General features: G+C 64.3%; 1 protein-coding gene across 3 annotated transcripts in view; it reads left to right on the forward strand.

Annotated features, from left to right (window-relative positions):
- The window catches only part of LAMA5 (laminin subunit alpha 5), a 52,894-nt gene that overhangs the window by 24,140 nt on the left and 5,961 nt on the right, over positions 1-22,793 (forward strand). For all 3 annotated transcript variants that reach the window (XR_005016435.1, XM_036825571.1, XM_036825570.1), the window contains exons 12-58: positions 3,424-3,564; positions 3,640-3,777; positions 3,868-4,002; positions 4,086-4,220; positions 4,305-4,442; positions 4,954-5,006; positions 5,233-5,338; positions 5,484-5,536; positions 5,627-5,732; positions 6,133-6,232; positions 6,390-6,546; positions 6,699-6,837; positions 7,009-7,151; positions 7,228-7,334; positions 7,428-7,581; positions 8,137-8,297; positions 8,399-8,507; positions 10,312-10,409; positions 10,497-10,698; positions 10,842-10,968; positions 11,574-11,713; positions 12,253-12,368; positions 12,447-12,658; positions 12,983-13,187; positions 13,390-13,534; positions 13,725-13,865; positions 13,975-14,136; positions 14,301-14,402; positions 14,507-14,590; positions 15,186-15,416; positions 15,943-16,056; positions 16,279-16,406; positions 16,624-16,704; positions 16,808-17,022; positions 17,456-17,556; positions 17,829-18,009; positions 18,094-18,243; positions 18,626-18,777; positions 18,847-18,957; positions 19,151-19,262; positions 19,755-19,925; positions 20,101-20,297; positions 20,477-20,593; positions 20,711-20,865; positions 21,158-21,299; positions 21,398-21,500; positions 22,116-22,226. Coding sequence is in view for 2 of the 3 variants with exons in the window: in XM_036825571.1 (XP_036681466.1) it covers positions 3,424-3,564; positions 3,640-3,777; positions 3,868-4,002; positions 4,086-4,220; positions 4,305-4,442; positions 4,954-5,006; positions 5,233-5,338; positions 5,484-5,536; positions 5,627-5,732; positions 6,133-6,232; positions 6,390-6,546; positions 6,699-6,837; positions 7,009-7,151; positions 7,228-7,334; positions 7,428-7,581; positions 8,137-8,297; positions 8,399-8,507; positions 10,312-10,409; positions 10,497-10,698; positions 10,842-10,968; positions 11,574-11,713; positions 12,253-12,368; positions 12,447-12,658; positions 12,983-13,187; positions 13,390-13,534; positions 13,725-13,865; positions 13,975-14,136; positions 14,301-14,402; positions 14,507-14,590; positions 15,186-15,416; positions 15,943-16,056; positions 16,279-16,406; positions 16,624-16,704; positions 16,808-17,022; positions 17,456-17,556; positions 17,829-18,009; positions 18,094-18,243; positions 18,626-18,777; positions 18,847-18,957; positions 19,151-19,262; positions 19,755-19,925; positions 20,101-20,297; positions 20,477-20,593; positions 20,711-20,865; positions 21,158-21,299; positions 21,398-21,500; positions 22,116-22,226 (6,381 nt within the window). In the remaining variant the exon portion in view is untranslated. The remainder of the gene's footprint in view (positions 1-3,423; positions 3,565-3,639; positions 3,778-3,867; positions 4,003-4,085; positions 4,221-4,304; positions 4,443-4,953; positions 5,007-5,232; positions 5,339-5,483; positions 5,537-5,626; positions 5,733-6,132; positions 6,233-6,389; positions 6,547-6,698; positions 6,838-7,008; positions 7,152-7,227; positions 7,335-7,427; positions 7,582-8,136; positions 8,298-8,398; positions 8,508-10,311; positions 10,410-10,496; positions 10,699-10,841; positions 10,969-11,573; positions 11,714-12,252; positions 12,369-12,446; positions 12,659-12,982; positions 13,188-13,389; positions 13,535-13,724; positions 13,866-13,974; positions 14,137-14,300; positions 14,403-14,506; positions 14,591-15,185; positions 15,417-15,942; positions 16,057-16,278; positions 16,407-16,623; positions 16,705-16,807; positions 17,023-17,455; positions 17,557-17,828; positions 18,010-18,093; positions 18,244-18,625; positions 18,778-18,846; positions 18,958-19,150; positions 19,263-19,754; positions 19,926-20,100; positions 20,298-20,476; positions 20,594-20,710; positions 20,866-21,157; positions 21,300-21,397; positions 21,501-22,115; positions 22,227-22,793) is intronic.

A 22,793-nucleotide genomic window follows, 5' to 3' on the forward strand; every position in this document is an offset into this window, starting at 1 on the left:
ATTGGCATAAAGTTATGCATGACATTCTGTACATGATTTTTAAATTTCCTTTCATTCCTTTTGTCTATTTTTATTTTCTTTTTTCTTTTCTTTCCTACCTTTATTACACCTAACAGAAGTTTGTTGAGTTTATTGGTGTTCTCAAAGTGCAGCTTATTGATAAGACCTGCTGGAGTTTTTCTCTGTTTAGTTTGGGAGAGAGATTTTACTTCCTAATATGGAAAAAAAAAATTTTTTTTAAGATTTTTTTTTTTAATTAATTTATTTTTTGGCTGCGTTAGGTCTTTGTTGCTGTGTGCGGGCTTTCTCTAGTTGCGGCGAGTGGGGGCTACTCTGCGTTGTGGTGTGCGGGCTTCTCATTGTGGTGGCTTCTCTTGTTGCAGAGCACGGGCTCTAGGTGAGCAGGCTTAGTAGTTGTGGCTTGCGGGCTCTAGAGCGGAAGGCTCAGTAGTTGTGGTGCACGGGCTTAGTCGCTCTGCAGCATGTGGGATCTTCCCGGACCAGGGCTGCAAGCCGTGTCCCCTGCATTGGCAGGCGGATTCTTAACCACTGCACCACCAGGGAAGTCCTAATATAGAAAATTTTGAACTAAAACCATCTTTCTTTCTTTTATTCATTGCAGTATAACTGGCATACGTTATTATATTAGTTCCAGGTATATAACACCACGATTTGGTATTTTTATATATTGTGAAATGATCACCACAGAAAGTCTAGTTAACATATGTCACCACACATAATTACTGTTTTTTTCTCATGATGAGTACTTTGAAGATCTAATCTCTTAGCAACTTTGAATTATGCAGCACATTATTATTAATTACTGCCGCCATGCTGTACATTACATCGCCATGACTTGTTTATTTTATACCTGGAAGTTTGCACCTTTTGACACCCTTCACCCATTTCACCAAACCCCCAATCCCCACCTCTGGCAACTACCAGTCTGTTTTCTATATCCATGAACTCGATTGTGTGTGTGTGTTTTTTTTGGGAGGGGAGGCGAGGGGTTTAAGATTCTACATATAAGTGAGATCATACAGTATTTGTCTTTCTGTACATTTTTTTGATTTATTATTTTCATAGCTTCTTGAATTAATTATTATTTTTAGTCTCTCTTAATTATCCACAAAAGGTTTAAAGGGTTTTCTCTCAATCAGGGGTGATTTTATTCTGCAGGAAAATGTCTGGAGACTTCTTTGGTTGTTATAACTGGGGGATGCCACTGTCACCTAGTGGGTGGGGGCCAGGGATCGTGCTAAATATCCTACAGTGCACAGGACAGCCCCCATCCGCACAATAAAGAGTTATCCAGGCCAGAATGTTACTGGTGCCAAGGTTGAGAAACCCTGGGTTAAAGCGATAAATTTGCTTCAGAGTGTAGCTTTGGCTAGCTGTCCCATAGGGTTGATATGCTGGGTTCTCACAGCTGTTCCTTTCTAAACAGTGTATCATTTCAGTTTTCATTTTCCTTTTTTTTTTTTTAAAACATATTTATTGGAGTATAATTGCTTTACAATGGTGTATTAGTTTCTGCTTTATAACAAAGTGAATCAGTTATACATATGTTCCCATATCTCTTCCCTCTTGCCTCTCCCTCCCTCCCACCCTCCCCATCCCACCCCTCTAGGTGGTCACAAAGCACCGAGCTGATCTCCCTGTGCTATGCGGCTGCTTCCCACTAGCTAGCTATTTTACATTTGGTAGTGTATATATGTCCATGACACTCTCTCACCCTGTCACATCTCACCCCACCCCCTCCCCATATCCTCAAGTCTAGTAGGTCTGTGTCTTTATTCCGTCTTGCCACTAGGTTCTTCATGGCCTTTTTTTTTTTTTCCCTTAGATTCCATATATAGTGTTAGCATCATTTTCCTTTTGATCTGAGTTGTTTAGAACAGCGTTTGTCATTTCAGGTGGTTAGGTTTCCATTCCATCCTTTTTTTGATGGTTCAGTCCTAGTTTTACTGCATCATGGTCAGATTTTATTTATTTATTTTTAACTATTATTTTTTAAAATTTTATGTATTTATTTTTGGCGGCATTGGGTCTTCATTGCTGTGCATAGGCTTTCTCTAGTTGCGGCGTGTGGGCTTCTCTTCGTTGTGGTGCGTGGGCTTCTCTCTTGCTGCGGTGGCTTCTCGTTGCGGAGCACAGGCTCTAGGCGCACGAGTTTCAGTGGTTGCAGCACGCAGGCTCAGTAGTTTCAGCACTCGGGCTCTAGAGCGCAGGCTCAGTAGTTGTGGCGCATGGGCTTAGTTGTTCCGCGGCATGTGGGATCCTCCCAGACCAGGGATTGAACCCATGTCCCCTGCACTGGCAGGTGGATTCTTAACCGCTGCACTACCAGGCAAGTCCAAACCCACTCTGCTGTTAATTTTTGTCACATTCTGGGAATAGTGTATTCAGTTTTTCTATGACAATGGTTTTGCCAAATTCTCCTCCCAATTACAATAGTTTTAGTTTTCAGCACCCCCTGGACCATATGTATCCTGCTCTTCGAGCTTTGCGCATGCTGCATCTCTTGGGGCAGGTCCTTTTTCTCAACACACAACATCCCTCTTTGTCTCCGTGAATGCTTGTGCCTTGGGCTCACCGCGCTCCATGCTCCCCTTCTCTGTGTCTGTGCCACCCACTCTCCCTTCTGGAAGCTCTTTGTTTCCTGTCCAAATCCTTGGTTCAAGGTGCATTCTTTCAGAAGGACATGACTGGATTCTCCTTCAAGAGTCCAGCCGATGCCTTTGGGCTTATCTCGTGAGAGGAGATGTGGCCTGGCAGAGGGACTGTGGCTGCTGTCAGTTTGGGCTCACAGCTGCCCCAGTTGTATCATTTCTCACATTCTGCTTAAATTTTTCCTTTCCCGACTTTTGCTGGATTTACCAACAAAACGTGTTGTGGTTGGTTTGTGTTTTCTTCTCCAAGGGTTTGCAAGTTCTGTTTCTGTCTTCTGGTCTGGCCCGAGGTTACCCTATGCTTTGACAAATACTGAACCATTATTCCATGTCAGTAACAAAAATTAAATAGTATTACCCCCTTTTTGTGCATCAGTTAAGACATTTAGCACACTTTTTCTTTCTTATTCCTAATCCCCAGAATTATTTATAAAGAGTAGAATTTTCTTTTCACCTTGTTATGATTTTTTTGCATTTTCTCTGGTTGAGTCAATGCCTGCAGTTGACTTGGTTGCTACATTATGCACAACTAATTATGTGTAGTGGTCCTGATTTCACCACATGCCACTGTTTTCCCAAAACATCAGCTTTCCCTTGTTGGGATTTTTAGTCTTTTTTGTTTTGCATGAGTGCAGTGTCAAGTGTAAGGAAAGGAGTTTTGTGGAGAAGGGAGGTTTTTTTTGGGGGGGAGGGTGGGCGGCTGGGGTACACAGGGCCTCTGAGACTCCTCCCCACCCCCACCCCCCCACAGACTGTGACTGCAGCGCCGCCGGGACCCAGGGCAACGCCTGCCGGAAGGACCCACGGGTGGGGCGCTGCGTGTGCAAACCCAGCTTCCAGGGCACGCACTGTGAGCTCTGCGCGCCGGGCTTCTACGGCCCGGGCTGCCAGCGTGAGTCCGTCCCCGTCCCCGTCCCCTCGTGGGTCCCAGGAGCCCAGCCCCTCTGTGACCACCTCCTCCCTGCAGCCTGTCAGTGCTCCAGCCCCGGCGTAGTGGACGGAAACTGTGACCGCGACTCGGGCCAGTGCACGTGCCGGACGGGATTCGAGGGGGCGGCGTGCGACCGCTGTGCCCCTGGCTACTTCCACTTCCCCCTCTGCCAGCGTGAGCGCAGCGCCCCCGGTGGGGGGTGGGAGGGGGGCCGGGGTCCCGGCCTGCCTGGCTCAGGACCCCGTGGGCCTCTCGGCCCCGCAGTGTGCGGCTGCAGCCCCACGGGGACCCTGCCCGAGGGCTGCGATGACGCTGGCCGCTGCCCGTGCCGACCCGAGTTTGACGGCCCCCACTGTGACCGCTGCCGCCCGGGCCACCACAGCTACCCCGAGTGCCGCGGTGAGCAGAGGGCCTCAGGGGCCCCGGGCGGGGTGGGAGGGCCACCCGCAGGCCCCCAGGGCCTGACCCCGAGTCCTCTGCAGCCTGCGCCTGCGACCCCCGGGGTGCCCTGGACCAGCTGTGTGGGGCGGGCGGGGTGTGCCGCTGCCACCCCAGCTACGCGGGTGCCACCTGCCAGGAGTGCAGCCCAGGCTTCCACGGCTTCCCCGACTGTGCCCGTGAGTGCCCTGGCGGGAGGGGGGGCGGGGGAGGGCGTGTGCCCACCGCGTGCTCACACCCCGCTCTCCTCCCCCCGTCCCCAGCCTGCCACTGCTCCCCCGAAGGCTCCCTGCACACAGCCTGCGACCCCCACAGCGGGCAGTGCAGCTGCCGACCCCGAGTGACGGGGCTGCGCTGTGACATGTGTGCGCCCGGTGCCTACAACTTCCCCTATTGCGACGGTGAGGCTGGCGCCGTGTGTGTGTGTTGGGTGCTGTGCATGTCATGTGCTGCATGTTCCCGTGACCGTCTCTGTGCTCTGTGTGCGCTCGCGTGTGTTCGTATGGTTCACGTGCTGCGTTCACATGAGTGTCCATGTGTTGTGCATGTGCGTTCACGTGCTGTGAATGTCCACGCATGTCTCCACGTGGTTCTTGGATGTGCCTGTTTACTCGCATGTGGTCATGTGCTGTGTGTCGGTTCATGCTTGTTCACGTGCTTTGTGCATGTGTGCTCACATGACTGTTCACACGTGTGTGCCTGTTGTGTGTGCTCATTGCGTGTTCATAATCACGTGCTGTGTGGTGGGGGACTAGGGCATGTAGGCATACATGGTTTCTTGCCTGTTCACACGTGTGGGAGGCGTGTATGTTGGCTCCCATGGAGCCTCGGGTCCTGGCCAGGCCTGGGGAAGCCCTTGGCCGTCAGGGTCAGTGACCGAGTAATGACGGCGGCCTGGGCATCTCTCCACAGCTGGCTCCTGCCACCCTGCTGGCCTGGCCCCAGCCGATCATGATCTTCCTGAGGTGAGCCCAGGTCAGCCCTCTGGGGCCGAGACCATCACTTCCAGAGGGACCATCACTTCCTCAGCTGCTCGGTTGCCATGGCAACCTCAGAGCCCATTTGTTCGCTTGGCTGCTCCTCTGTCCTCACTGCAGGGTCATGCCAGAGATGGGACAGGGCTCCAGGGTTGAGGGTTTGCGGGTAGGAGGGCAGGGACCCACTCTGACCCTCAGTCTCATCCTTTCCCAGGCACACATCCCCTGTAGGTGCCGGGCTCACGTGGAGGGGCCGAGCTGCGATCGCTGTAAACCTGGGTTCTGGGGGCTGAGTCCTAGCAACCCTGAGGGCTGCACCCGTGAGTCTGCCCGGAGTGGGTGTCGGGGTGCTGGGGGAGACCCCTGGGGAGGGGGAGGGCTGGCTCCACAGAGCCGGCGCGGGGATGGAGTCCAGGGCCTCCTGCCCCCTGCTCTGATCTCAGGCCCACTCTGCCCCTCCCCCAGGCTGCAGCTGTGACCCCAGGGGCACAGTGGGTGGAGCTGCTGAGTGCCAGCCGGTGAGTCTGAGGGCCCAGATATTGGGGGCTGTGGGAGCCGCACGTAGGGACCCTCCCCTGCCTGGTCCCACCTTCTCCCTCGGCCCCTAGGGCAACGGCCAGTGCTTCTGCAAGCCCCACGTGTGCGGCCACACCTGCGCGGCCTGCAAGGACGGCTTCTTCGGGCTGGACCAGGCCGACTACTTCGGCTGCCGTGGTAAGCGGCTGCTTACGCGGCCCTCGGACCACATCCCGGGGGATGCTGAGGCCCAGAGAGGGACAGATGGGGCAGGGACCCAGCCAGGGCCTGGGCACGGCATGGCACTTGCCGAGCTGCTTCTAGGTGCCCGGCCAGACCCGTGCTGGGCGTGGGAGTGAGGAGGCAGGTTTCACCCCTCAGTGCTCCTCCCCTCCATCCCTTGCCCCTGGCGGCAGGCGTCACTGACTGATCCCAGGGCCGTTGCCCCTGGACTCAGAGCCTCTGTTGTCCAGGGACCCAGGCAGCCCCTGGGGGAGGTGAGGCGGCCTCCCAGCCGAGCCGCTCTTGGCAGAGGGTGGGTGGAACACTGAGGCCGGGTGGGGGCCAGGCTGCATTGACTCGCTCCCTCCCGCCGCAGGCTGCCGGTGCGACGTTGGCGGAGCTCTGGGACAGGGCTGTGAGCCGAGGACAGGCGCCTGCCTGTGCCGCCCCAGCACCCAGGGCCCCACCTGCAGCAAGTGGGTGCCCCCGCCCCGGCTGGGCGGGCGGGCAGGGGGCTGGGGCGGCAGCTTGTCCCCCGGGCTTCTCCCTGGGGACCCTGGTGAGCGGGCAGGGCCAGTGCCCGCCCTGCCCAGACCGGATGCCAGCTGCCCTGACCGGCCCTGCCGTGGCCAGGCCGGCGCAGGACCACTACCTTCCCGACCTGCACCAGCTGCGCCTGGAGCTGGAGGAGGCGGCCACGCCCGAGGGCCATGCCGTGCGCTTCGGCTTCAACCCTCTCGAGTTCGAGAGCTTCAGCTGGAGGGGCTACGCGCAGATGGCACCCATCCAGGTGGGTGCGGTGCTGCCCCATTCTGGGGCCGGGCTGAGTGCCCTCTGTGGCCGGCGGAGTGGGTGGGCAGGCCCCTGAGGTGGCAGGGCCGGGCCGGGGATGGCCAGGGAGGAACAGCCCCGACTTTCCACGCCCACCCGTACCCACCGCAGCCCAGGATCGTGGCAAGGCTGAGCGTGGCCTCCCCTGACCTCTTCCGACTGGTCTTCCGATACGTCAACCGCGGGCCCGCGAGCGTGAGTGGGCGGGTCTCCGTGCGCGACCAGGGCAAGTTTGCCACCTGCGCCAACTGTGAGTGCGGGGGGCTACCCCCTGGGCCCCGCCCCACTCACGCCTCGCCCCAGCCAGCCCCACCTCATCCCCGCACGTGGGTGGGAGGCCCGGCCCTTCCCGCTGGCCCTGGGGGAGGTGCGGCCTGGGTGGCCATGCTGCGTCCAGGAGGCTTGCCGTCCCCGCCCCCAGGCACAGAGCAGAGCCAGCCCGTGGCCTTCCCGCCCAGCACGGAGCCTGCCTTCGTCACCGTGCCCCAGAGGGGCTTCGGGGAGCCCTTCGTGCTGAACCCCGGCGCCTGGGCCCTGCTCGTGGAGGCCGAGGGTGTGCTCCTGGTGAGGCGGGGCTGAGCGGGCTGGGGCAGGGCGCGGGGCGGGGGCCACGGCACCTAACCTCCCCCCCTGCCCCCAGGACTACGTGGCTCTCCTGCCCAGCGCCTACTACGAGGCGGCCCTCCTGCAGCTGCGGGTGACCGAACCCTGCACGTTCCGGCCTGACGCGCAGCGCTCCGGGGACCAGTGAGGGCCGGCCGGTGGGGGAGGGGGCGGGCCTGACCCTCGCTGTGCTCAGGCCGCCTGCCCCGTGCTGACCAGACTGTGCGCCCCCCCCAGCTGCCTCCTCTACACCCACCTGCCCCTGGACGGCTTCCCCTCCGCCGCTGGGCCTGAGGCCCTGTGTCGCCATGGCAACAGCTTACCCCGGCCCTGCCCCACGGAACAGCTCAGCCCCGCTCACCCGCTGCTGGTCGCCTGCCAGGGCGCAGATGTGCGTGTCCCCGGGACCCCACGGGGGTGGGCGGGGTCAAGACTTGGGGAGACATGCCCATGGCCTGTGGGGAGGGGGAGTCCACGTTGCAGTGACAGGACCCAGGCACAGTGCAAGAGTGATGGCGGGCAGAGCATGGGCGGCACAGCTGGGTGCTCAAGGCCAGCCTGCCGGCTCGGGCAGCACCTGCTGCCTTCTGGGGCTCTGACCTTGGGAGTCGGTGCCTCGGGGCCTCATCCGTACACGGGGTACGGATGGCCCAGCTCTCCAGCTTATTGTGAGGAGGTGGCAGGTCGCTGGTTCACTTCGGGCACCGGACACTCTACAGTGATGAAGCTGGCGGGCCACGGGTGGGTGGGGGGGGCTCGGAGCGAGCGGAGGTTGGAAGCCGAGTGGCCGCGGGAGTGCCCCAGGCAGCAGGGACGGCGGGCACACAGGCCCTGAGGTGGGGGACGAGGCTGTGCGGGGAGGGGATAGGAAGGGCCGTGTTCAGGAGCGGTCTGTTCTCTAGGGGGGGCGCTGGGGCGGGGGCCTCACCTCGCCCTGTCCCCCCAGGTGGACGTCCAGCTTCAGGTGGCGGTGACGCAGCCAGGCCCCTATGCCCTGGTGGTGGAGTACGCTAATGAGGACGCCCGCCAGGAGGTGGACGTGGCCGTGCACACCCCCCGGCGGGCCCCCCAGCAGGGGGCGCTCACCCTCCACCCCTGCTCATACAGGTGTCTGGGGAGTGGGGGGAGGATTCACGCCTGGGGGGCCGGTGGAGGGCTCCGGGCTCCAGGGCTGCCCTACCCACTGACCACCCCTGCCCGTCCCCCAGCACCCTGTGCCGGGGCACCGCCCTGGATGCCCAGCACCATCTGATGGTCTTCCACCTGGACACGGAGGCCAGCGTCCGGCTCACGGCCGAGCAGGCACGATTCTTCCTGGTAAGGCCCCGACCCCCTCACCTGCACGGGCCCCAGGACCCCACTGTGGGGTTAGGTCTTTGCGAAGATTTTAAACACACAAAAAAGTAGAAGAATGTGATGAGCCTGGGTACCCATCACCAGTGCCATCTTCAGCTCACATCGGGTGGAGGTTCTTCCAGAACCCTCCTCCTGCAGGGTTTGTTCTCTGTGGGTATGAAATGTAAATTTGTTTGTAAATAATGCTCACGGTCACATAAGGGGGCTGTGATGTGCTGGAGGCAGAGTAGGAAGAACAATCTTAACGAAAGGCTGCTTTTTGGTATAATTTACAAAAACACAATACCTTGTGGACCCGAATTAGGAAGCGGTCCACACAGCGTGGGTTCTGAAGCTTGGGATTCACTATCGTTGTGGTAACTTGCTTCTTTTTTTTTTTTTTTAATTAATTAATTTGTTTATTTATTTTTGGCTGTTTTGGGTCTTCGTTGCTGCACGTGGGCTTTCTCTAGTTGTGGCGAGTGGGGGCTACTGTTCGTTGCGGTGCGCGGGCTTCTCATTGCGGTGGCTTCTCTTGTTGTGGAGCACAGGCTCTAGGCACGCGGGCTTCAGTAATTGTGGCACGTGGGCTCAGTAGTTGTGGTGCACGGGCTTAGTTGCTCTGCGGCATGTGGGATCTTCCTGGACCAGGGATCAAACCCATGACGCCTGCATTGGCAGGCGGATTCTTAACCACTGCACCACCAGGGAAGCCTGTAGCTTACTTCTGTGTCATCTTCACAGAATTGAAAATTAAATCCCAAGGCTAAACATTCTGGGCAATATTAATCGTTAGTTTGATGCCCGGAACCAAGCATACGTGTTTATTCAATAAGTGACAGAATGGATGACGTTGTTCTCATCAGAGTATTACCTAGTCTCACTGTTACGTTTTCCTAGGTCTTCAAAAGTTTTATCAGAGTATCATACGCACATACTTTTATGAAAGCGTCAAATATTGAAAACAGACTTGCAACAACAAAGCGTAATCGCATGCCCCATCTGTGCGTCTTCTCATTCTACTTTCCGGAGTCAGTCCGTTTCTTCCACGTTGCTAAGTAACGCACGCTACGTTGCTTCCTCCTAATTTTTCGATGTCGCAACCCCCGCGGTTCTGTCCTCATGCACACGCGGCGCTGTAGTCGTGGGCTGGGACACTTTAGACTCTCCATGGAGCTGTACCCACAGCCCAGTACCCAGGCCAGGAAGCAACATGGCCCCACCCCCAACGCCACTCAGGCCCCCCGCCCACCGGGGTAACCGCCTCCAGACACTGACAGCACCGCCTAGTTTGCCTGTTCCGGAACTTTCTATAATTGGAGTCACACAGGTGTTCCTTTGCGCTGCCTCTTTGGCCGACGCCATGGCAAGGGAAGGATGGAGCTGTCGCTGTGGTCACGCGGTATTCTGTCTTCGCTGTCGGGTTTTTCCAGACACCCTGAGATATCATGTTTTACCGTATCCGTCACACACGTTTCTTCGCCGTGGTAGACGGTACAGGACGGAGATGCCTGCTCACGAGCCCCCGCTCGCTGAGCGCCTGCCTGTGCCGGCTCCCCGGCCCTATGACCACAGACGGCGGTGGAGTGCAGTGGGAGGAGGAGTGGCCTCGGGGGGAGCTGGGAGGTGCTCCAGGCCCAGAATCCACAGCCGAGGGCTGGGGTCTGTGCAGCCGGAGGAGAGGCAGGCAGAGTGGGGGTCAGGGGCTCGGTGCAGAGAGCAGGACCGGCCTGGGTGCGGATGGGCCGCTCCTGCCGCCACACCCACACCTGTCCCCTGCCTGCAGCACAGTGTCACCCTGGTGCCCGCGGAGACCTTCAGCTCAGAGTTCGTGGAGCCCCGCGTCCGCTGCATCAGCAGTCACGGCGCCTTCAGCCCCAGCAGGTAGCGGGGCCGGGGGCGGGAGCCCAGAGGGGCGGCCGGGCGGTGGCCGGGCCTCGGGGACTCACCCCTGTGTTCCCCACCCCCCAGTGCCGCCTGCCTGCCCTCCCGCTTCCCGAAGCCGCCGCAGCCTGTGGTGCTCAGGGACTGCCAGGTGCTGCCGCTGCCGCCCGGCCTCCCGCTGACCCGCTCTCGGGAGCTCACGCCGGACGCGCCCCCGCCCGGGCCCCAGCCCCGGCCCCCCACCGCTGTGGACCCCGACGTGGAGCCTACCCTGCTGCGCCACCCCCAGGTGTGGGCTGGGGCCGGGGGGGGGCCGGGAGGGGCCAGGAGGGGCCGGGGCCGGGGGGGGGCCAGGGGCGCTGGGGTGGGACTTGCAGCCCCTGGTACCCCTGCATCTCTGCCCACTCACCGGATCCGCTCCCCCCGGCGCAGGGCACTGTGGTCTTCACCACCCACGTGCCCGCCCTGGGCCGCTACGCCTTCCTGCTGCACGGCTACCAGCCGGCCCACCCCGCCTTCGCTGTGGAGATCCTCATCAACGGGGGTCGTGTCTGGCAGGGTAAGCGGAGGGGCGGACCCCGGGCCGAGGAGGCTCTCGGGGTCTCGTCCACACGGCCCGCCGCGTGATAGCGCGCGTGAAGTGGATGGGGCACGTGCTGGGGCCACAGCTCACAGGGGCCGTGGCTTGGTGCCCGCTGCCTGGCTGTGACGGGGCCACGTGCCCCATCCTGCCCCCAGCTCTCGCATGAGGTGCCCCAGGGCCCACTGTGGGTGGCGGGCCCTGCCCCTCACATCTGTGCTGTGACTCAAAGTTCACCCCGTCCTGCGCTCGGGTGATCGAGGGCTCGCTGTGGGACCCGGGTCCGCGCACGTCTATTTCATTCTGCTCTGACGAGCCCGGGGACCTGCGCCTCGTGGGGCCTCGTGTGTGACCACGGCCGATTCACGTAGCACGAGTGGGCCCAGCCACGTGGGTCTCTGGGCGGGTCACACGCGCGTGTCGTGTTCAGGGATGCACGGTCCTCGGTGGTGGGTGCTGCCATTGGGACCCTCTCCTCCCTGGTGACTCCAGGAGTGTCCCAAGCCCGGGGTGAGGCCGTGAGGCCGTGGGGCGGGGTGCTGTGCGTGTGCTGGGGGCACTGACCTGCCTTTCCTCACCTCCAGGCCACGCCAACGCCAGCTTCTGCCCGCACGCCTACGGCTGCCGTGCCCTGGTGGTGTGTGAGGGCCGGGCCGTCCTGGACGTGACCGACAGTGAGCTCGCTGTGACCGTGCGTGTGCCCGAGGGCCGCTGGCTCTGGCTGGTGAGTCCTCGGGCTGGTAGCCGTCCTCCACCCGTCGTACCGCTATTGGTCGCTCTGCCAGTGTGTACCCTGCTTGCCGCGGCCCAACCCCGAGCTAGGTGCCAGGGGCGGCAGCCTCTGGGGACCTCCAGGCCCGTCACGAGAGGCTCCTGAGGGGTCCAAGAGCCAAGATGTTGCCCAGCAGCTCCCTGGGGCCCTGCTGGTCAGAGTGGCCTTCCTGGAGAGGGAGGCTTCCGGCAAAAAGGGATGGACGGGGTGCCAGGAGCCTGGGCCCCTCCTCGCACTCCCCAAGCTTCCGTGTGGCCACAGAGGCTGGCCTCCCCTCTGAGTGGCCCCGGGAGGGACCCAGCACCTGGCAGCCTGGCTGGGGCCCCGGACCAGGGTGTGATGTCACCACCGCTGTCTTAGCTGCCCGGCCAAACCCTGGCCTGTGGCAGAGAAGCCCTGGCATTGGCCCCTGCCTGGGGGCTCCGGCACCCACCCCCGACCTGGACTCTTCGCTGGGCCCGCGGGAAGGTGACCAGGCCTTGATGCTCTAGGAGTACGTGCTGGTGGTCCCCGAAGACGCCTACAGTCCCAGCTACTTCCAGGAGGAGCCCCTGGACAAATCCTACGACTTTATCAGCCAGTGTGCCACCCACGGTTACCACGTCAGGTGGGCCGGGCTCAGGGCCAGGGGCAGCAGGGTAGGGGCCGGGCTGGGAGCTGGCCTCACCACCCGCCCTCACCCCAGCCCCTCCAGCTCGTCGTCCTTCTGCCGCAACGCCGCCGCCTCCCTCTCCCTCTTCTATAACAACGGGGCTCAGCCGTGCAGCTGCCACGAGGTGGGCGCTGCGGGCCCCACATGTGAGCCCTTTGGGGGCCAGTGTCCCTGCCGCGCCCACGTCATAGGCCGTGACTGCTCCCGCTGTGCCACTGGCTACTGGGGCTTCCCCAGCTGCAGGCGTGAGTACCCCAGTCCACGGGCGCGCTGGGGGTGCCTCCAGGAAACAGTGGTCAGGAGCACGTCCTGGGGCCTGGTGGGCCAGCCCTGCTGCGTCCTGTCTGCGACAGCCCGGGCCTTGCAGGGTTGTCCAGGAGGTTCCGGGGACTAGACAGCAGTTCTGACCAGCTGACGCCACATCAGAGGAGCTGCCTGGGGCTTGGGGCCCGGAGCTGGGTGGAACCAGGCTGGGGGTAGGGTGGCCTCGCCCCCCACCCCCCACCCATGCAGTGTCCCCAGGTCTGCTGTCGGGTCCCCTGACCGGGGCCTGTGCACGCGCCCCACAGCCTGTGACTGCAGCGGCCGCCTCTGTGACGAGCTCACGGGCCAGTGCATCTGCCCGCCGCGCACCGTCCCGCCCGACTGCATCGTCTGCCAGCCCCAGACCTTTGGCTGCCACCCGCTGGTCGGCTGTGAGGAGTGTAACTGCTCGGGGCCTGGCGTCCAGGAGCTCATGGACCCCACCTGCGATGTGGACAGCGGCCAGTGCAGGTGAGCACCAGGGCGCGGGTCCCCGTGGCCTCGGGGCAGTCCCGGGTCACCTGCCAGTGAGCCCTGAACCCACCCACCCCCTGGCAGTGTCCCCGGCGCTCAGGGGGGCACCGCCTTGGTGGGGGGCACCTCTGGTCTCTTGTGTCAGTGTGAGGGGCCAGGTGGAGGAGAGGCCCAGCCAGCTCCTGAACCCTCACGGCAGGTGCAGACCCAACGTGGCCGGACGCCGCTGTGACACGTGTGCTCCCGGGTTCCACGGCTTCCCCAGCTGCCGCCCCTGCGACTGCCACAAAGCAGGCTCTGCACCTGGAACATGCAACCCCCTCACAGGCCAGTGCTCTTGCAAGGTGAGGGCGGTCCGGGGCCAGACCTGACGACCCCACCCCGTCCCTCGTCTTGCCTTCTCAGCGGACCTTCATTCTCTCTGGGAGGTTGGAGCTTCCTGGCACCTTTGGGCCAGTCAGCCCAGTTGTGGGGTGACAGCCAACACGGGCACACGGCTGACCGCCCTGCCCTGTCGTGCCCTCCTGCCCCCAGGAGAACGTGCAGGGCCCACGGTGTGACCAGTGCCGCCTCGGGACGTTCTCCCTGGACGCCGCCAACCCCAAAGGCTGCACCCGCTGCTTCTGCTTCGGGGCCACGGATCGCTGCCGGAGCTCGGCCTACGCCCGCCGGGAGGTGTGCGGGCAGGACGGGAGGGGACTCAGGGAGGGGGTCTGAGACGTAGGACGGGGCCCTGTGATACGCGAGGGCACGCGCCTGTGTTACCCACCCACGTGCCCTGCAGTTCGTGGACATGGAGGGCTGGACGCTGCTGAGTGGTGACCGGCAGGTGGTGCCCCACGAGCGGCAGGTGGAGGCAACACTGCTTCGCGCGGACCTGCGGCGCGTGCCTGAGGCCTTCCCCGATCTGTACTGGCAGGCCCCGCCCTCCTACCTGGGGGACCGGGTGAGCAAGCCGATCGGCCCCTGGGAGGGCACCTGGAGGCCTGGGGGGGCCGGCAGTGAGGATGCTGGTGTCCAGGGAGGGATAGGGTGCCTAGAACCACTGCCGTCGACTCTGGGCCCGTGGACGGGGTCTGGCCAGGTCGCATCCCTCTGTCCGGCCTCCAGGTGTCGTCCTACGGCGGGACCCTCCACTACGAACTGCACTCAGAGACCCAGCGGGGAGACGTGTTCATCCCCACGGAGAGCAGGCCAGACGTGGTGCTGCAGGTGGCCCACCGGGTGGTCTTGGCAAGGGCGGGCAGCGGGCACAGCCGAGCCGGGACCGTGGGCAGCCCGATTCCCGGCCCTCATCTGCCCACACGCCTCCCCAGGGCAACCAGATGAGCATCACGTTCCTGGAGCCAGTGTACCCGGCACCCGGCCACGTTCACCGCGGGGAGCTGCAGCTGGTGGAGGTGAGCGGTCGTCTCTGGCCCCCAAAGCTACAGGGGCTGCTCTCCGTGTCAGAAAGCAGGGTCCCGGAGCAGGACGGGGCGGGCCCCTCATCAGCACGCCTCTTTCCTGGTCCCCCGTGGGGGTAGTGCTCCTGGGCCGAGTGCGGGCTTGCAAACCCCTGATCCCTGACGGGTGGGCAGCTCCTCCGACGCCTGGCCCTGGGGTTCCCTCTGCAAGCCACCAGCTTGTGTCTTTCGTCCATTTCCTTTCCAAGGGGTTTCGTGTTATTCTTGATGTTCACCCTGTGTCCTGGCTTTAGAGCTGCGATCGTCTTCTCTTAGTCTGTACTCTTGTAGCCTGTGTGTCTTTCTGTAAGATCTCTTCTGATGAACAGACGTTCTTGTATTTGATGTACTCAAGTCGTTCATTTTTCATTTGCAGTTAGTGTTTTCGTGCGTTAAAGTCTTTGCCTCTCAGATCAGAAATCACTCACCTGTAGCGCGTGTCCCCCCCCACGTGCCCTGCGTGTCCCCGTCCCCCACGGGAGGGTCTGTCCTGGGCTCCTGCTGCGCCCCATGGCGGCGGCCGCACTGAGGCCCTGTCGTGGCCGCGCAGGGCAATTTCCGGCACGTGGAGACCCACAGCGCCGTGTCCCGCGAGGAGCTCATGATGGTGCTGGCCGGCCTGGAGCAGCTGCACATCCGCGCCCTCTTCTCACAGACCTCCTCGGCCGTCTCCCTGCGCAGGGTGGCGCTGGAGGTGGCCGGCGAGGTGGGCGGGGGGCCTCCGGCCAGCAACGTGGAGCTGTGCATGTGCCCTGCCAACTACCGCGGGGACTCGTGCCAGGTGAGGTGGCGGGGGCAGACACCGGGCTGCCGGGCCGCCGCCGGCCGGTCACCCTGCCCCGCGCGCGCACGTCCACCCTCCCCCGAGCATCCACGCCTGGCCTCCGTCTCCGTCTCCGTCTCCGTCTCACCCCACCCGTCCTCCTGCCAGCTGGGTGTCACGCTCCCGGCAGCTGACCTTCCCGCCACGGGCTGAGCCGGCCGCGTGCTAATCCGCTGTCACCTGCCCCCGCTGCCCGGCCCCCCGTGCACACAGCTGCTCTTCATCTGTTCAGTGCCCAGCGCGTCCCACGTCCACGGTTTACCCAGACAGCATCCACCGAACCCCCCTCCCCTCCCTCCGCCCGCTTGGAAGAGGTGTTTGGAGGAGAACAGCAGGTGGTCCCCTGAGCCGAGGCGTCTGCGTGGCTTTGTGGGCTGGACTTGGTGCCTTCAGCGGTCAGGCTCAGGAGCACGGTCCCCGGCCTGCCCCCATACCAGGCTGGCCCCGCCTCCTTTCCTGACCGCTGATGCCCACCCGCCCCCAGGAATGTGCCCCTGGCTACTACCGGGACGTCAAAGGTCTCTTTTTGGGTCGCTGCCTCCCCTGTCAGTGCCACGGCCACTCAGACCGCTGCCTCCCTGGCTCGGGTGTCTGCGTGGTGAGTGGGGCCCCGCAGGGGAAGGCAGCCACGAGAGGCGCAGAGTAGGGAAGGCCGGGGGCCTGTGGTCAGTAGTTACGGGTACGCTGAGGTCTGGGGGAGGGGAGGTGCCCTGGGCAGGGCGCCCGCTGGCAGTGGGCAGAGTCCTGCAGGGTCGGGGTGGGGGAGCTGGCGGGAAGCGAGGCCTCTGCCGTCGGTGCTGATCTGTCCCCTCTGCCCCAGGGCTGCCAGCACAACACCGAGGGTGACCACTGCGAGCGCTGCCAGGCCGGCTTCGTGCGCGGTGGATCTGAGGACCCTGCGGCCCCCTGCATCAGCTGCCCTTGCCCCCTGGCTGTGCCTTCGAACAAGTAAGCTGGGCCAGCCCCTCCAGGGCCCCGACCCTTGACTGGTGGACCAAAGTCCTTCAAGACCCGGAATGGAACACCACCGCCCCCACCTGGTTGGGTCAGCACTGCCCTCTGTGGCGGCCGGGGCATCCGGGGTGGGCCCCTGAGGAGGGGACCCCCCCTACCTGGTGCTCACCTGGAGCGCGCTGGGCTGTAACGGCCGCCTCCGTCTCTGCAGCTTCGCCACGGGCTGCATCCTGCGAGGTGGCCGCACCCAGTGTCTCTGCAAACCCGGCTACGCTGGGGCCTCCTGCGAGCGGTGAGCTGGGCGGGCGGGTGCCTGACTGGGGCGGGGTCTGCGTGCGTGGCCCCGGGGACGCTGCGTTGCCTGCCAGCACCAGCCACTGATCCCGCCCCGCCAGGTGCGCACCCGGCTTCTTTGGGAACCCCCTGGTGCTGGGCAGCTCGTGCCAGCCCTGCGACTGCAGCGGCAACGGCGACCCCAACATGCTCTTCAGCGACTGCGACCCCCTGACGGGCGCCTGCCGCGGCTGCCTGCGCCACACCACCGGGCCCCGCTGCGAGAGCTGCGCCCCCGGCTTCTATGGCAACGCCCTGCTGCCCGGCAACTGCACCCGTAGGCAGGGCGGGCGGGGCTGAGGGGCCTCTGGGTGTCCCCCCCAGAGCAGGCTGTGTCCCGGGCCGGGCCCAGCGTGGCCAGGGTGGACCCGACCAGGCCCCCGGGACTCACGGTCGGGCGACCCCATGGCCAGGCTGAGGGTCATGTGGGGACTCTGGCCTCTCCTGGGGGAGGGCGCCCCGCGAGGGCTCTGGCAGGTCCTCTGGCTGAGCCCAGGCTGCAGGGGAGGCGGACACGATGGGCCGGTGAGGCGGCTGCATGGTCTGGACCTCGGTGGAGCAGGGAGGTGACGAAGAGCGAGGGTCTGGGGGCTTCACTTGGGGCAGGATGGAGATGCATGTGGAGTAGGAGCCCAGCAAGGGCTTCCCAGGGTGGGAGGGAAGAGGCCGGGGTTGGGGTCGGGGCTACTGTCATAGCCACCCTTCTGCAGGGTGTGACTGCTCCCTGTGTGGGACGGAGGCCTGTGACCCCCACAGTGGGCATTGCCTGTGCAAAGCGGGTGTGACCGGTCAGCGCTGTGACCGCTGTCAGGTAGAGCTGCCTGGATGGGGCGGGGCCTTGATTTTGTGGGTGGGGCCTCGGTGTGGGGGCGGGGCTTTGTGGTTGTAGGGGGGGCCTTGGTGTAGGGGTGGGGTTTGTGGCTGTAGGGGCGGGACCTTGGTGTAGGGGCGGGGCTCGGAGCCAGAGGGGTGGGGTATGGGTGTAAGGGCAGGACGTCGTGGCTGGAGGTGCAGGCTCTCAGGGCTGAAGGAAGCTGGGTCTTGAGAGCTGTGCAAAGCCCTGACTGCAGTTTGTGCCCCCAGGAAGGACACTTCGGCTTTGAGGGCTGCGGGGGCTGCCGCCCATGCGCCTGTGGACCAGCTGCCGAGGGCTCCGAGTGCCACCCCCAGAGTGGGCAGTGCCACTGCCGGCCAGGGACTGGGGGTCCCCAGTGCCGCGAGTGTGCCCCCGGCCACTGGGGGCTCCCTGAGCAGGGCTGCAGGCGTGAGTGCGGGCCGATGGACACCTCGGGGCAGCGAGTACCCCAGGGCCCTCAGCCGGCCACTCACCCCACCCCTCCCACCCCAGGCTGCCAGTGCCAGGGCGGCCACTGTGACGTGCACACGGGCCACTGCACGTGCCCCCCGGGGCTCGGTGGGGAGCGCTGTGACACCTGCAGCCACCAGCACCAGGTGCCCATGCCAGGAGGGCCTGGGGGCCACGGCGTGCACTGCGAAGGTGTGTCCCTGCCCTCCCCACTGCCCCCAGCCGCCTGACCACACCCGGCTCCCCCGACCCTCCCGACGCCACCTGGGGTGGTGCCGGTCCCAGTCCCGTGCTGACTTGGTGACCCCGACGTTCACCTCCACTTCCAGATCAGTTCTCTGGTCCCAGCTCTCCTTCTCAATTTTCTGAGAGACCCCACGGCTGTCCTCCTGTTGACCCTGAGACCCCCACGCTGACCTCTGACACCCACTAACCTCGTCACCCTCAGCCCAGCTCAGTACCCCGTTCCATCTCCGTGACCCCTAGTGACCCGCTTCTAGCTCGCCGACCCCATGACTCCCCAGTGGCCTCAGGCCCACCCCTCACCCCACGCCCACCTGCCCCCTGCCCACAGTGTGTGACCACTGTGTGGTCCTGCTCCTGGACGACCTGGAGCGGGCTGGCGCTCTCCTCCCTGCCATCCGGGAGCAGCTGCGTGGCATCAATGCCAGCTCCGTGGTCTGGGCCCGGCTGCACAGGCTGAACGCCTCCATCGCCGACCTGCAGGTACTGCCCGGCCCGGCCCCCCAGCCTCCCCTTCCCAGGTCGCAGGCTCTCACCTTCCCCTCCCCGCAGAGCCAGCTCCGGAAACCCCCTGGCCCCCGTCATGAGACTGCACAGCAGCTGGAGGCGCTGGAACGACAGACCTCAAGCCTCGGGCAGGACGTGCGGCAGCTGGATGGCCAGGCAGGCCCTCGGGGAGCCCTGCCCCAGAACCCACCCCCTGGAACGCTCCTCCTCCGGGAAAGCCCTTCCCCGGGACCTCGTCCTCTCAGCAGACTCCTCCCCAAGAGGCCGCTCTCCCCAGGCCCCAAACCATCCAGCGTCACCCCTGACCCTCAGCTCAGGCTCAAGGCCTGATGGGGTACTTCATCCACAGGCCACAGGGGCCCGAGCCCAGGCCGGCCAGCTTCTGGGCAGCACTGAGACCACACTGGGCCGGGCACAGACGCTGCTGGCAGCCGTCCGGGCTGTGGAGCGCGCCCTGAGCGGTAGGGGCTGGCCCACCTGGGCAGGGCGGGGAGAGTCAGAGCAAGGGGCCTGCCTCCAGGGGGCTCGGCCTTGAAGAACTGGCACGTTTGGATGTTTAGACAGGGAGATGGGCCTCAGCCGCGGAAACAGCGGGTCCGGGTTGGGAGGTGGGAGAGGCGGCCCATGTGGCCAGAGCGAGAGGGCAGGTGGGCCCCGCAAGACAGGCCAGTGCCCCCCACACACAGGTTGAGCAGATGGCAGTGGTGGGGATACCGGGGTGGGGGGCGCCCTGGGAGGTGAGGGGGTGTGGGCGAGAGGGCCGGGCAGGCAGGCCTGCAAGTCGCGGCCTCGAGCCAGGAGCTCTGGGGGCCATCCAGGTCACGCCCGGTTACATGGGGGTTGTCTGAAGATGCTTGGCTGGGCGTTTCTGGCTCGGAAGCTAGTGGGCAGAGGTGTGCCCGGGCAGCAGGCCAGCCCTGGGCCCTGACAGCCCGCTCCCCAAACCCACACAGAGCTCGAGTCCCAGACGGACCGCCTGTCGCCAGCCAACGCCTCAGCCCTATCGGGTGAGCTGCTGCGCCGGACACTGGCCGAGGTGGAACGGCTGCTCTGGGAGATGCGGGCCCGTGACCTGGGCGTTCCGCGGGCAGCCGCCGAGGCCGAGCTGGGGGAGGCCCAGAGACGTGAGTGGTGTCAGCCCCGGTAGGGCGGAGACGGGAGGGGTGAGGACCCGGCTGGGGGCTCTGGGGCTGAGGTCAGCCTGGAGGGGCGTCCCATCAGCTTGGGAGGGTGGGTGGGGACTGGGAGGCACCAGGAGCCACTGCCCAAGTGACCATTCCTACGCGGGGTCTCGGCCAGTGCTGGCCCGTGTGCAGGAGCAGCTGACCAGGCGCTGGGAGAGGAACCAGGCGCTGGTAGCACGCACCCGAGACCAGCTGGCCCAGCACGAGGCCGGACTCATGGACCTGCGGGAAGCCCTGAACAGGGCGGTGGGCACTACGCGGGAGGCGGAGGAGCTCAACAGCCGCAACCAGGAGCGGCTGGAGGAAGCCCTAGTAGGGAGCCTGCCCCACCGGCCCCGCTGGCCCCCCCAGCCCCGCCCCCTCCTCCCCCCTGCCCCTCCCCCTCCCCTTTCACCCTCATACTCATCATCCGCTAGCCTGTCACCCCACCCCTTTATTTTCCTGCCTCATCCTTGTTCTGTCACCTCCTCCTCACTCCCCATCGTCTCCAGCAACGGAAACAGGAGCTGTTGCGGGACAACGCCACTCTGGGGGCCACTCTACAGGCCGCCAGAGACACCCTGGTCCGGCTCTCTGAGCTTCTGCGCAGCATGGACCAGGCCAAGGAGGTGAGCAGCACCCCCTCCCAAAGGGCTGCACGCTGGGCGCGGGCAGGCACTCCCAGATCAGGTGGGGGTGAGTAGGGGACGGGGACGAGGGTCCCACCTAAGCCCACCCGCCCCCAGGAGTACGAGCGCCTTGCTGCCAGCCTGGACGGGGCCCGGACGCCACTGCTCGAGAAGATGCGGGCCTTCTCCCCCGCGAGCAGCAGGGTGGACCTGGTGGAGGCCGCCGAGGCCCACGCGTGGCAGCTGGACCAGCTGGCGCTCAACCTTTCCAGGTGCGGGGCCCAAAGAGGGTGCCCAGGGCGGGGTGGGCGGCAGCCAGGGCCTGGAGGTGGCATAGCTGGTCTGGGAGGGCTCTTAGAAGGAGAGGCCATTGTCCCTGCAGGGGCCGGGCGGAAGTCTGGGCCCAGGTTGGCAAGAGGGAGCAGGAGTGGCACACAGGGCGGTGCAAGGCCGGGCGTCTAGAGCCGCCAGGCAGGCCATCCCGGCAGCCAGGCAGGCGGAGGCCCGTGAGGTGGGCGGACCCCCCCACCCCCACCCTTGGATCCTCCCCGCTTCCCCTCACAGCATCATCCGGGGAGTCAACCAGGACCGCTTCATCCAGCGGGCCGTCGAGGCCGCCAACGCCTACAGCAGCATTCTGCAAGCCGTGCGAGCCGCCGAGGGTGCCGCCGGCCAGGCGCAGCAGCAGGCGAGCCGTACATGGGCGGTGAGGCCCTGACGCCCCCCACAGCCCCGGCAGGAGCACCTGTTCCCTTGCAGCTCCACCGGGCAGGTGTGAACTGCGTCCTGTTCCTGTGTCTGCAGGTGGTCGTGCAGCGGGGCCTGGCGCCCCGAGCCCGGGAGCTGCTGGCGGACAGCAGTGCCCTGGAGGAGGCCGTCCTTGGGGAGCAGCGGAGGCTGGGCCTCGGTGAGTGCCGGGTCCAGCTGGGTGTCCGGGCTCTGTGGGGACCCTCACCCTCCGGCCATGTGGGTCGTCACCATGTGAGTCAGGGTCGCGGCTGCCCTCTGGGGGAATTTTCCCCACTGCTGAGCAAGTCCGTCCCTGGGAGCTCTGCAAAGGCCCGCCACCCACCCTGGCTTTGTGACAGGCCCCCAGGACGTGGAAGGGCCTGGGGAAGGGGACGTGGGGACCGGCTGACGGTTTTCCTGCTGTCCTGGCTGGGGGCCGTGTGTGTGCCAGGCCGTCGCGGAGGAGCAGGTGGGGAGCGGGGAGTGGGGTGCGCCCTCTGCCGCTGGCACCTCAGGGCACTGGTGGCCGTGAGCAATGGCTCGGCTTTTCCGAGCCTCCATTATTTCACCTGTAAAATGGGAATCATTGCCTTGGCTGTGGGCCCAGGAGGCTGCCCCAAGACTTGGGTGCCAGTGCCACCCCCTGAGCCGAGGGCCCTCGTGTCCAGATGTCTCCATCTGACTGTGTGTGTGTGAGCCTTAATCCTCCCTGGTCAGGAGGGAGGACTGAAATGGGCTGCACCTGTACCCTGGGGGCGGGGGCTCCTCGGGACTGAGGCTGCCTGCCCCGCAGCGTGGGCCACCCTCCAGGGCACCGGGACCCAGCTCCGCGATGCCCGGGCCAGGAAGGAACAGCTGGCGGCCCGAGTCCGGGAGGTGCAGGCCATGCTGGCTATGGACACAGGTAGGGTGGGTCTCCTTCCTGCCCCCGCCCTCACTGCTTGTCCCCAGAGCTGAAGAGACACCTGCCCGGATAGACATCAGCCAGCCTGTCCCGTAGGCTCTGATGGGCGACATGTTCACACTTGCGCCGTCCGGAGCGGTGGCCGGGGCAGCTGAGGGGGGCCCCTGTGTGGGCAGCTCCAGCCCTGGGGATCCGCTTCTGGTCGGAGACAGACGCCAAACAAACGTAGCCCCGGGCAGCAAGTGAAAACTGGAAGGGGCAGGGAGCGCGCGGGGAGAGGTGGCGCAGGGCAGGCGGGAGTGCGCGGCAGGGACCGTGGGGCATCTGGGGGAGGGGGGAGGTGGAGGCAGCAGCAGAGGCCAGAGTGGCTGGAGCTGAGGGCTCAGGGGCCAGGGGGGCGGGAGGGCTCAGGGCAGAGGAGGGATCCCTGCCGACTCGAGAGTCGACCTTCCCTACAAGCCTGGGTTGGGGCCACGGGGACTCTGGGAAGGGGGGGCGCTCGGGAGAGATGGTGTTGGCGGGGGTGGGGGGTGGCCATGGGGAGGCGGGACTGAGCCGACACTGGGT

This window comes from Balaenoptera musculus, chromosome 15 (assembly GCF_009873245.2).
Source record: "Balaenoptera musculus isolate JJ_BM4_2016_0621 chromosome 15, mBalMus1.pri.v3, whole genome shotgun sequence".
Classification (NCBI taxonomy): Eukaryota; Metazoa; Chordata; class Mammalia; order Artiodactyla; family Balaenopteridae; genus Balaenoptera; species Balaenoptera musculus.